The 11,122-nt window shown below is 46.0% G+C and overlaps 1 protein-coding gene and 1 long non-coding RNA gene across 2 annotated transcripts; one reads left to right on the plus strand and one right to left on the minus strand.

Moving 5' to 3' along the window:
• Nucleotides 1-330: 330 nt before the first annotated feature.
• Nucleotides 331-7,102, minus strand: LOC129602238 (uncharacterized). The gene is made up of 9 exons (XR_008692373.1): nucleotides 6,990-7,102; nucleotides 6,799-6,912; nucleotides 6,401-6,672; nucleotides 6,052-6,116; nucleotides 5,624-5,984; nucleotides 5,461-5,535; nucleotides 2,139-3,242; nucleotides 1,488-1,599; nucleotides 331-984 (listed from the first exon to the last, which is right to left on the minus strand). It is a non-coding gene; the product is annotated as an uncharacterized LOC129602238 (long non-coding RNA).
• Nucleotides 7,103-7,355: 253 nt separating this feature from the next.
• On the plus strand, nucleotides 7,356-11,115 carry LOC129602240 (uncharacterized; the record flags this gene model as incomplete). Its single annotated transcript, XM_055501236.1, has 3 exons — nucleotides 7,356-7,782; nucleotides 7,897-8,697; nucleotides 11,076-11,115. Coding segments are annotated over exons 1-3 (878 nt in total), but the record flags the coding sequence as incomplete, so codon positions are not given.
• Nucleotides 11,116-11,122: the final 7 nt, after the last annotated feature.

Below are 11,122 nucleotides of genomic sequence, written 5' to 3' on the forward strand. Positions count from 1 at the left end.
TTTAAGATTGTATATCCTGGGTTCGATTCCTAGGTGGGTAACTTTTATCTCATAAAACCAAATCAAAAAAAGTACAAAATTTTCAAAATTAAACGAAAAAATTTTTCAATAGCTTAAAACCCCAAAGGTTTTCATATATGGGTATAAAGTCTCCGTAATGGAGTTTGCTATAATAAAAATAATATTAATAATATTAACAGTATTAATAATCAGACATGCACATACATTTCCGGTTCGTGAAACGCCCGCTGCCAGTGGCCGTGCGTTGCCCACTTACAGGAAGATGTACTCGCGGATGGCCGCCCACTCCTCGGGATAGGCCAGCGTGCGCACCCAGCGCGCGTGCACCGCCGTGACCTTTGCTATCATTTCCGCGGTGACCGGCGGGAAGTGGGCGTCCACCGCGTGCATGAAGCGCGCCGACATGCGCGTGCGGCCGTCGCTGCAGCCGCGGAATGGAGACGCGCAGCTGGTCAACGTCCAATGCGCAGGACTCTGGCGTCAGGTGCCGCATGCGGTCCTGCTCGCGGGCCCGCAGGAGATGGGCGGGTGGGCGGAACGTCAGGTAGGGATCGCACTCAAAGGCGTAGTACATCGTCGAGCCGAAGAGCTGGCCGACCGTCCAGTTGCACAGCAGCAGGGCGTCGCACAGGTGCTTAAACCTGAAGGCCAGCAGTGTGGCCGGGTGACGAGAGGGCGCGTGGCGCGAGCGGCGGGGGACTGGTGTAGTCTTTGAAGGCGATGCAGCGCAGATGGATGCGGTTGTCTTGCAACCAGGGCAGTAACACTGTGACGTGACTGGAAGGAAGGAGCGGCAGCAGCGTCAGACTGATGGTGGCGGGCGTGATGGAGCGGCTCATGAGGCTGGCCGCTTTGAAGCAGTTGTCCGTGTCCTATTGCAGCGGCCAGCAGCTTTCGAAGGACAGGCTGACGTGCTCCGCCATTCGAGAGTGGCTCAGCAATAACTGCCACAACGCGCACACCCTGTCGCAGTAGTGAACACCATCAGGCAACAATCACGCGTAAAACCCGAGTCCGATCGTTTGCATGATCAGTTCGGCCGAGGCTCAGTTCGGCCGATGCTCACGTCGGCACCGCTCATTTCGTAACAGTACATTTAGTCATCTTTACTTTTTCACGTTTTCATAGTTCCTGTTGTGTTTCTTAAGTTTCCTTAGGTTTTCTTAAGTTATTTGCAAGGATTCTTAGGTTTTTCACAATTGCAGAAAGCCTATGAAAACATAGGAAAGCCTATGTTTTCATAGGCTTTCCTGGTATCTTAGGTTTCTTAGGTTTTCATAGGTTTTCCTGGTATTCTTAGGTTCCTCAGGTTTACGTTACCGTCAAAGTTACGTCGAGATTAACGTTTTCTTGCACTAATTAAACCAAAACGAGCGTCGGCCGAAATTTCATGCGGCCCAAATGAGTGGCGGCCGAAGTGATCGGTAGCCCGTAAAACCATTCAATGTGACGGAATGTCATCGTACCTCTTAGTCCTCATTTGCGAGTGTAGGTCCAGATGGGCCAGGATCTTCCTGACGAGATGTGCCGGCTGTTCACCAATTTGCGCGGTCGCCTGCTCAACGCTGCTTTCCACACCTGCAGCAACATTACAAGGAACATATGCTAAACTGCGAAAAAATAAGTCCTTGCATTTGTGTACTGTATTTTCACAAGTTTAAGGAACACGAAAATGCCCTAGGTCTGCTCGCATGCTCTGGTACACATGCCACTGATACCAGACTCACATTTCTTGGCCAATAAACACAGCGGTTTTGCACATAATAAAATAGTCAACAGATCTTTAGGAAAAAATGGTAAGTTTTGTGATTGTGTTAGTTGTAAAATGGGGCCCCGTAAGGCCGTAATGTGCAACAGTAAATTCAAAAATGATTTTAATTGCAATTTTTAATTTCAGAGCTCAGTGAGCAGCAATGAACCTAGCTGCAGGCCGGGTGGCTGCGAGCAGATCAAGGGCATTTTCGTGTTCCTTAAACTTGTGAAAATACAGTATTACAAACAGGACAGAAAACTCGAGGCCGGATGATCGGTGTTCAGTTGATAGAAACGTATACGAAAAATCGAATAACATAAGAAAAATCGAAGCACACAAGCACAGTTGCCGCCAGTTTACTGACCGGCTCCCTGTAGACGGGCGTCACGAAACCGGAGGGACGGCAGATCGATCCGGCTGACTAGATGCGTCTCGAAGGCTCTGGCCAACGTAACCTCCGTCGTGTGGACCGCCTCCGCGCTCCTGCTGAAACTGGCGACAATAACGTGCAGCGACCCGGCTCCACGCGCAGGTGAAAGCGACACCGGCTAAACGGGTAGGGCACCGGCATTTCGCGGGTTGGTCGAAATGCTTTGAGCAACTGGCGAAATGCGTCGCGCAGGTGCTTGATAATGCGGGATCTGTCCGCGGCGTCGCTGAGGACGTCCTGCGCTGCGTCAAAGGGGATAACGTGCTTGGTGTAGAGCAAACCGCTGTGCTGCTGCAGCAACGGCGGATCCGTCGGCGGCCAGATACCGGCCACTTGGCCGTTAGCGGCTATTTCGAAGTGGGCGGTCGGATGGTGTTTCTGGCAGAAGCGGTGTGCAGCACAGGAGAGGCAGCCGGCAACCAGCAGCCGACTTTCAAGTGTCCGAATTTTTCTCGAAAACCAATCAATCAATTTCTCTCCAAATACACTTTCTAGAGTAATACGTTAACGAAAAAGCCGAAGCCGGTGTTTATTTGCCGAAAAAGGTTGACCCCAAAAAGCCGGCAGCCGGCAGATGGGTTGTGACCTCACGCTTTTTGTTTTCTCTACTTATTTAGAATTTCCTGTCTTAGCTTAAAAGGAGGCGAAGCCTCGTAGCAAAGGACAATAAACCAGTTATTATTATTACATCGCTGAAGGTAGCGCCGCCGGGTGGCGCGTCGAAAGAGCAGTGATCCGCCATTTCCGCCCCGCAATTAAGGCCACGTAGCATTTCGCATTACGGTTGACCACGAGAGCCGCATCGGTCTCCCAGTAGAAGGGCAGCGCCCAGATGCAGTTCATGCTTATCCACTTGGGCGTGATAATTATGGAATCAAAGTCTATATAGGCTTTGTCGTCCGCGATGTCTTGAATGTATCCTAGCCACCACGTGTCGTTATTTACGCGGACGGCCACCGTGTTCTGGTAACTCATCCCGTTGGCACTAACCAACAGCGCCCGATACCGTGTCATCGTGGGCTTGTTGTTTTTATCCATCTGCAATGAAGACCCCCAACAGTATAATTATGTACAGATAGAAGATATGTATAATATACATATACAAACCGGTCCCTTGTGAACGTTACTAAGTAGATTTACAGATATCTGTCGAAGTGGTTTACAAGAAACTTGTAATAATTTACAACTTTTTGTGGAACTGCTTGTAATTTTCCCAGTAAAAACGTACGTCGGTTTCGTGCGAAAGTTCACCCTTTATGAAGACTCCATACATGATAATAACAGCCTCAGTTTATGCCTTTTAGCTTTCGCTGCAAAAAGTTTGGAATTTGTCCACTCTTTTTAATAGCATTTCTAGTAGTTTTTGCAGCACAGTCGCTTGTCGGCTTCGCGCTTTGTCCGAAAATATACAGCTAAGTGCTAACCATAACTTCGCAGCCGGAAAGGCCTGTTAGGTTCGTAACTTTCCTGGCGCTGTTAATTTCTAATGTCTATATAATTTCGCGATCAGAGAACAGCTGCTGCTACACGGAATAATACTGCTACAGTACCGTACCGTATCTCCATAAGAATATTGAAATTAGGCATACCGTACAGTAAAAATGGGTAAAATATTAACTACCGTAGTGGTGTCGTAGCAGAACACGAAATACGGTGGTGTGGTGCTCAGCCGTACGAAAACTTGAAACTGTTTGGCAGTTGGCACTTTGGGGGATCGAGTCTTTGCGTAGAAATTCCTCCGCCGGAGTCAGCTGTAATCGGCCTCTCAGCAGGGCGCCATCCGAAGGAAACCGAGAAACGGCCGAAAACTGCACTGATGCGGGTATCGAACCCCGGCTATGTCGTTAGATCCGCGTAGGCAGTACCACGGCACCACGGCGCAGTGCGTTGAAATCCTCGACTGTGCATGAGCCGCTACTCTCTTTACAGGTCGCTTCGAAGAATCGGCCGATTACATTCTATTCCCGTCGTCGGTTGCGACTGAGCAGATCGATGAAAATGCCATTCTGTCCCACGACCATCACGTGTGACGGTGTGAGCACCCTTTAATTCCAGAACATCTAGGATCAGCGTGTCAATTTCCGTAGGGTTTCGACTCTGTAGCACGGTTTTTGAACAGCAAGCAAGGAGTATCAATTTCAGGACGATATGCTAGTACCGGTATTGAAAGACATCCGATAATTCCACTTCTAAATTCTTCATTACGGTTCTCCGAGTTATCGGTTATATGTGTGAGCGGTTTTAACCATTAGCGTAAATGATGACTCTACGAATTAACCTTCGCTGAATAGCAACGCATATCTCTGGGACGGTTCTCTCGAGCATACACGTAATACAATTTATAGGAGATAAAAATCAAGCGAGAAACTCGGCGGCCTCCTGATAACAAGAAAACATTTAGGTATAAGTATAACAGCTTAACCAAGCCAGACTGCGGGAAACCCTTTGCAGAAGAGGCGAGCAATAATAACCGAACACAGATTATAATTCACTATTAACAAGATCATGATGGAACCTAAAATATACTGTAGTTAACTTGTTCCTGTCGACTAGAAAATTAGAGACAAGAAACTGTCTGGGCCGTGTTTATCGAAGAAAACGCATAAAATGACGCCAGAAATCGGTTTGTCAAAAGACTCAAAACCTACAAATTGCTGTACAAGAATAATTTTGCTATAAGAATCTCGAATTATTCACCGGAAACGGAAACGGACTCGCCTGACACAACGCCACCATCGGCCGGCGGCTAGGTGATTAGTGTCAGTAGCCACCTTCCAGTTTAGATTTATCGGTAGAAAATGCGGTTTTTATCTACATGCAGTCTATTTTCTATCATTCTGCTGATTCGTGTCTGTTTCAAGAAGTACTTACACGCAGAAAATATATTGAAAGTCTGCGATTATTTACGAAATTCCAGAAAAAAATTTTACCTTGCAATTTACCAAGGCTTGTTAAGTGGAAGTCTGCGATTTGAGAGACAACCGAAATGTGCTATCTCGTTGGTGACTGACACTGTTAATAATATGTACAGGTATTTCCATATTAACTAAAAGCAAGAGAGCTGTGTACTCTGTATTCTCAGTACTATTCTGTACAATCGCTATTTTTTATAATGCGCATTAGTCATATCATAATATAACTAAGCATAATACTCTGTGTGTTTAGTGATATTCTTATCATATTTATGCGCGTACTCTGCGCTTGTTCAATTCTAGGAAAATCACTCATGTATAAAAGTACAAAACAAATTACTTACCGCGGCACATAGGGAGGCTCCAAATTGAGAAAAATCTCATATTTTGTAGAAAGTAAGAATATCAACATAGTATATCTAAAAAAAGTTCGTCTGCTAAGGTAAACACGGCGTGGCCAAACAAGAATTAACTGCCGCTACATGTTAATGCACTGCGTATACGTACGGGCTGTTTCCGCAATTTCGATTTGCCTCGGCCTTCTCCCCCGGCCAACGGTAACCACTACATTCGCAAATCGTCCCGGACAATTCTTAAGCAGAACTTCGTTGGCGGTCCCCAACAGTCGGTTGACTCGGTTCAGCTATTGTAGTTATGACATCGTGTGCACTGTGCCCTGATCGCGGCACCAGCTCCGGTGCAAACCATTCACTGCTGACCAATTCTAGTTCTTCACGGGCGGCACTGATGCCCGGCTGCATTGATGTGAATTTTGCTGGGAGGGTGACAACAAATAGGTGCAACCCGTATCAGCCCGCAGGCCCCTCGCACTTTCGTAGCAGCGGTTTCTCCATAATTTCCCCGCTTCCTGGAACACGTAATGTTTGGTCTATGCAGACGTTAGCGTATCTGTCAGCGTAACATTCCAAAACTACCGTCTTCTTATCGCTACAAGGAACAATGGTAACTTCGTCCGGCCACTCGGTATCCCGTCTTTGAGCTGTTAATACGTGCCTCAATTAAAAACATGTTCTTCCGCATCTTTTCCAAGACTTTATCTACTCATCAGAAGTATGGACATTGTTATGCGTAACGAGGACGGTAAATTGTTGTGGCTAACATATGTATTGCGTTCGACAATTGTTACTTCATTAAAGATTAAATGTCTGGTAAAAAGCAACTAAACGGATACTTTGTTTATTTATGATAATGTTCAGTAATTTAATTCTTGTTTTTCGTAAGTGCTGTAATTAATTACGCAATTTGTTTCACAAAGAAAATTACTCGAACGCGGTTTTCCGATGCTCGACTGGCAACCCGTGCTCGGAATCAGCTCAAGTCTTCCAGAACGAAATCGATGTTATAAGATATGCCCATCCAATGCGGCCGTCTCGCTGTCACGGCAGCGTGCTGCGATGGTAACGCTCTTCGTAGAGAAGCTGCAGTGCCATCAGCTCGCCGCGTAGAGCATCAAAACCGCACGTACGCTGTTCCGGTATATGTTCCAGGCAACACACGGATATGTGTGAGGTGCGCGAATTATCCAGGATCACTCCCTACACAAAGTTAAACAAATTATTGGAGTAAGGCAAATGTCCAGCATGGATCGTAGCATCTCCGTCAACAGTATGAGTGGCAGGTTCAATATTACAAAATCCCAAAAAAATTAACTGTGCCTCAACTTTAACGGAATTTAGCAGTAAGTGGATGATGCAGTCCCCAATGGAAGCCGTTGGTCTTAATCCTAAGAACGTTCCTCAAGTGGGCACTGCATTGATCCTTTGCGGACTCGGATTCTAAAGAGTATCATTATGAAACCAGCACTCGTCCTCGAAAGACAATGTACTATACTGTTGGGAGTTCGTAGACGTACAGATGTAAACCAAGATTGGAAGGATGATTTCTCGGCAAATGCAAACGTAAGTAATTTAGCGCGTGCTCGCTGTATTTGTTACGAAGCTTCCAGAATCCAGATTTAGAAGCGAGTTCTCACTTAGCAAATGACGAGCGCAAGATGCAGCAAGTGGCCTTGTGGCAGGTCCGGCCGGGTATCGCACACGCATGCACCAGTCTCCACGCAATGTGTGTACATCCAACATAAAATTTCTCCGTGCAGTGGCGTGCACATACTCTGCCGTGCAGCTTGTCGTGCCGGATATCGTATCGTTCTTCAGCTGCATTCAAGGCGAAATCCGTGGTATAGAACGAAGGGTTTTAATGCTACAGGTAATACCAAAACACTCATTTCGGCCGTCGGGATATGCGGCCAGATTTTGTGAATTGTGATGCTGGTATTCTCGAAACTCACAGTTTTCATTTCTCTTTAATACGCATTGTATCTGTCGTCTGAAGTAGCTGAGCTTAAGGAATTATCAGTTATGGCTATACAATATTAGTTTGAGCGAAACGTCTTCACGTGTTCGCATGTTGTTGGAAGACCCATTGAAGTTCTTCGGATTTTTAGATGGAAAATTTCTTTATCAGTATTTTCAAATGCGCAGTGTGTAGCCCGTTGAGTTGCGTTCCATGCCAAGCGAAGGCACCGAGCGAAACTTTTCGGACAGGCGGGCTGAGCTTTATCTGTTTGAACATGCGCTACAAATAATCCGAGCCCGCGGCGGACCATTTCATGCCTTTTATCACGCTTCGTACCGACAAGAGTGGAGGTTATTATGCACGTTGAAAAAACTTAGCGTGATTATCTTTTTGGAAAGCTGTTTGACATAGCAATCACACCCAGTTTTGTTAAACGTACATTAACCTTCATTTTTTTGCTGCAGGTCGGCTGAACGGAATGGACTCGCGGATAGTGATTTCGCCATTTCGACCGGTTTTGATTGGACGTGAGTCGGAGTGCATTAGCTACCGGATTACTGTGGTCGTGCGGATGGAGAAGGATGACTGCTGGCTCGGATACATCCAGGACTTTAACAGTGCCGACGGCACCGTCTTGGTTGACTTTGATGCCTGCGCAGCGCCGGCGCGCCTCATCCCGGCGTCGCGCGTCTGGCCGATGCAGTTCTTGCCCCGGCTGCACTGGATGGAATATCAGAACATGTCTGTAATGGCGGCTGTGCGCGATGCCAGTGCCGGCCCGTTGCGCTTCCGTCCGGCCACGGTGCTGCTGTGCTTTCCCAAATGCGAGCTCTTCTTTATCACGGTGACCGTGCCGGGAACTAACCAACCCACCAATGCTGTTGTTAATCGCTGTCAGTTAACGAGGCGACTGCCCTTCGACCAGGCACCTATCCTGGCCAGAACCAGACCGAGCGGCATACTTTACATGCGGCATGAAATCCCCTTTAACACCGCAAAATGTGCTTGTAACACAGCGGCGGACGTGTCGCAATTTATTGACGCTTTTGAGCTAGCGTACTATCCTTCGCATCCGCAACTGAACGACACGGATGATAGTTGTCGTTTCCACGTGCGATTCGGCGCGGATCGCTGCACGTTCATCGTCGTTGACACGGCAACCGTGACCTGGACGGCGGAGACGCTGACGAGGATATTGGAGACGTATGCAGCGCGACATGTCGATCCAAAAGCTCTCGCGCAAACCACTCGTGAAAGCAGCGAAGGTTAGTCTGTTCATACGTGTAGAAGTGAAATAGGACTGCAACTAGATTTAACAACGGTGTACTTACTACACCCTTACTAAATTGTTCATATTATTATTGACCAAACTACCCGCATTTAATTTCTCCCATATATTTTTGCAGAACGTACTTGACGCTAATGTACATCAATCATTTGGCTATAGAACATCATAGAACTTCCTTTTGCCTTACACATAAGGAACTAAGTTTCTTATGTGTAAGGCAGTGGTTCTGGAAAGTTTTTCAGACTTATCGGTTAATCGACAGCGTGGTGGAGGTCAGAGCCGTTGTTCGTGTGAAACCATTCATTCTCTGTGTAGGTTCAAAAGATAGTTATTTAGGGAAAAAATCGAGCGTGAGAGGGTTTTTGCAATGTTTGCGCCTTTGCGTGCGGACGCTATTGCATTCGGAATAACGCAGTCGGATAACGCAGTCCGCATCGGCTTACAGCGTTTTCTTGCTTGTTTGTGAAGGTTTTTGCTCTCTTAATAAGTAGGTAAAATAACAATAAGAAGTCAGCTAATTACACAGATGAGGAGAGTATTGGCAGTTTTTAGGCGCAGGTCCCCATCGGGCTGAACACATGCATCTTTATGTGGGCACATTTTGTGCTATGTGAGCTCAAGGTTTAATCTGTAGGTCCTGAATTAGTGATATGCCGGAAAACACTGCCATTGCTTATTAAGTCGTCGCCAGCTGCATCTTCGTAAAAATGTAATAATGCTCTGATATGTGATGAAATGTGATAATAACTGGATTGCGGCGGCTCTCAAATCGCTACAAATCAGGGATAGTTTGCATTGCAGAGGCAATAAAAATGGCAAGCGGTCTGAGTCAGACCCCGTCTGGCCTGCAGACCGTCCTCTGCAACGCTCTGCAGCCCGGTCCAAATCGCCTTTTTGAACATGTAGGTCCGGGTCGTCTGCTGCGCTCCCTGCTTCCTATCAAAAGACACAGGAGAGGGCAAAGGGGTATTGCTAAAGTCTGTGACTGTGACTGGGTGGGACTGGTTGGGAGTGGGAGTTTATGTGACTGGGACCTTCTGTGACTGTGACCGTCTGTGACCGTGCCGGACTGGGCCTGGGAGCGATTGGGACTGTGATCATTTGGGACTGGGACTAGTGTGCGCTACTTAAAGCCAAATTGACCGAAAGCGCACTTCCGGCCAGTTTTTTAACCGAAGTTAAAAATGCGTGTGTTAACGGGATGTAACTGTTTACAACATGCCAATTTTATTGACAACTTTGAGAATTTGTTGTGCGCCTTTGGTTGGTCTGTTCTCGAAGTGCAAAGATTCATTAGAAACCTTATAAATTGCACTTTTTAACATATAAGTTTTTAAAATGAAGCCTAAAAGTGCAAACGGGATATAAAATATTATGTTGTATGTGCCCCAAAAAAACTACGCTGAAGCACCCAATGGGGCAACTTCAAGTTTGCTGTTTCTAAATATAACGTATAATTTTTTTACATATTGGATTTATTTAGAAAAAATCTTGTGTAAAAAATAGTAAAGATATAAATTTTTAAACATGAAACTAATTCCCCTAACTGAGAAAACCACTGAGCGTTGGAATTCGAATGCCTCAATTCCAAAACCAAAAAAACCCAGTATGTAAAATAATTTTGTTTTTCCAACGGTACCAAGGACAGCCAATTCCATTGCGGCAATGGATTACAAGGCGTAGAACTGTCCAAACTTTAATTCTAGTAAATATGGGTTTTGTTTTCGAAAATGGTCCTCTGCATCGGCGCAGAAAAGTAAACATACCACCACGCTACCTGCAGGCTGCATATAGCGTTCATCAAATCGCAGTCTGCGCGCGGTAGCAGCGCAACGTAGACACGCAGCCCGCGTGCGGTTGTTTGCGGTTCGGTTTGAGAGGAGATGGCAGTTAAGTGAATCGAACTTACTGCTGGACCCGAGCGTCGTTTTAGACCCACGGTACCTTTTGATCTTTTACACAGTTGTGCTTTTATTTGGATCTTCGATTTTCGAAAAAACACTCATTTTAAAGAGCATTTGTTTCTACCTGGGAAACTGTAGCTATTGTAACTCCTCTGAAAATGAAGGCAAAACAATTACCTCGCCTTAAACTGCAAACATTTTAATCGAAATTCGTCTGGCCAATCAGAAAGCTAAGGCGGTAGCTCTGAACGATTGAAAGTGTCCGTGTGTTTGAGGCCATCTAATAGCAGTTTTTTAGATCGCCTGTTTAAACCGTACAACAGTTAATTTATTTTTACCTGAAATTGTGTGATGTCAGCGTATTTTTTTACGAAAGCAAATTCTTTGATTTTTTATGAATGAATATAATTTACAAAAAAAGAATTTTTTGAAATTTGCAATTCGTCAGCAGTGGTACGGGCCACACACCTGACCAGGAGCTTGAGATTCGTGTACATG

This window comes from Paramacrobiotus metropolitanus, unplaced genomic scaffold (assembly GCF_019649055.1).
Source record: "Paramacrobiotus metropolitanus isolate TYO unplaced genomic scaffold, Prichtersi_v1.0 Parri_scaffold0000368, whole genome shotgun sequence".
NCBI classification, from domain to species: Eukaryota; Metazoa; Tardigrada; class Eutardigrada; order Parachela; family Macrobiotidae; genus Paramacrobiotus; species Paramacrobiotus metropolitanus.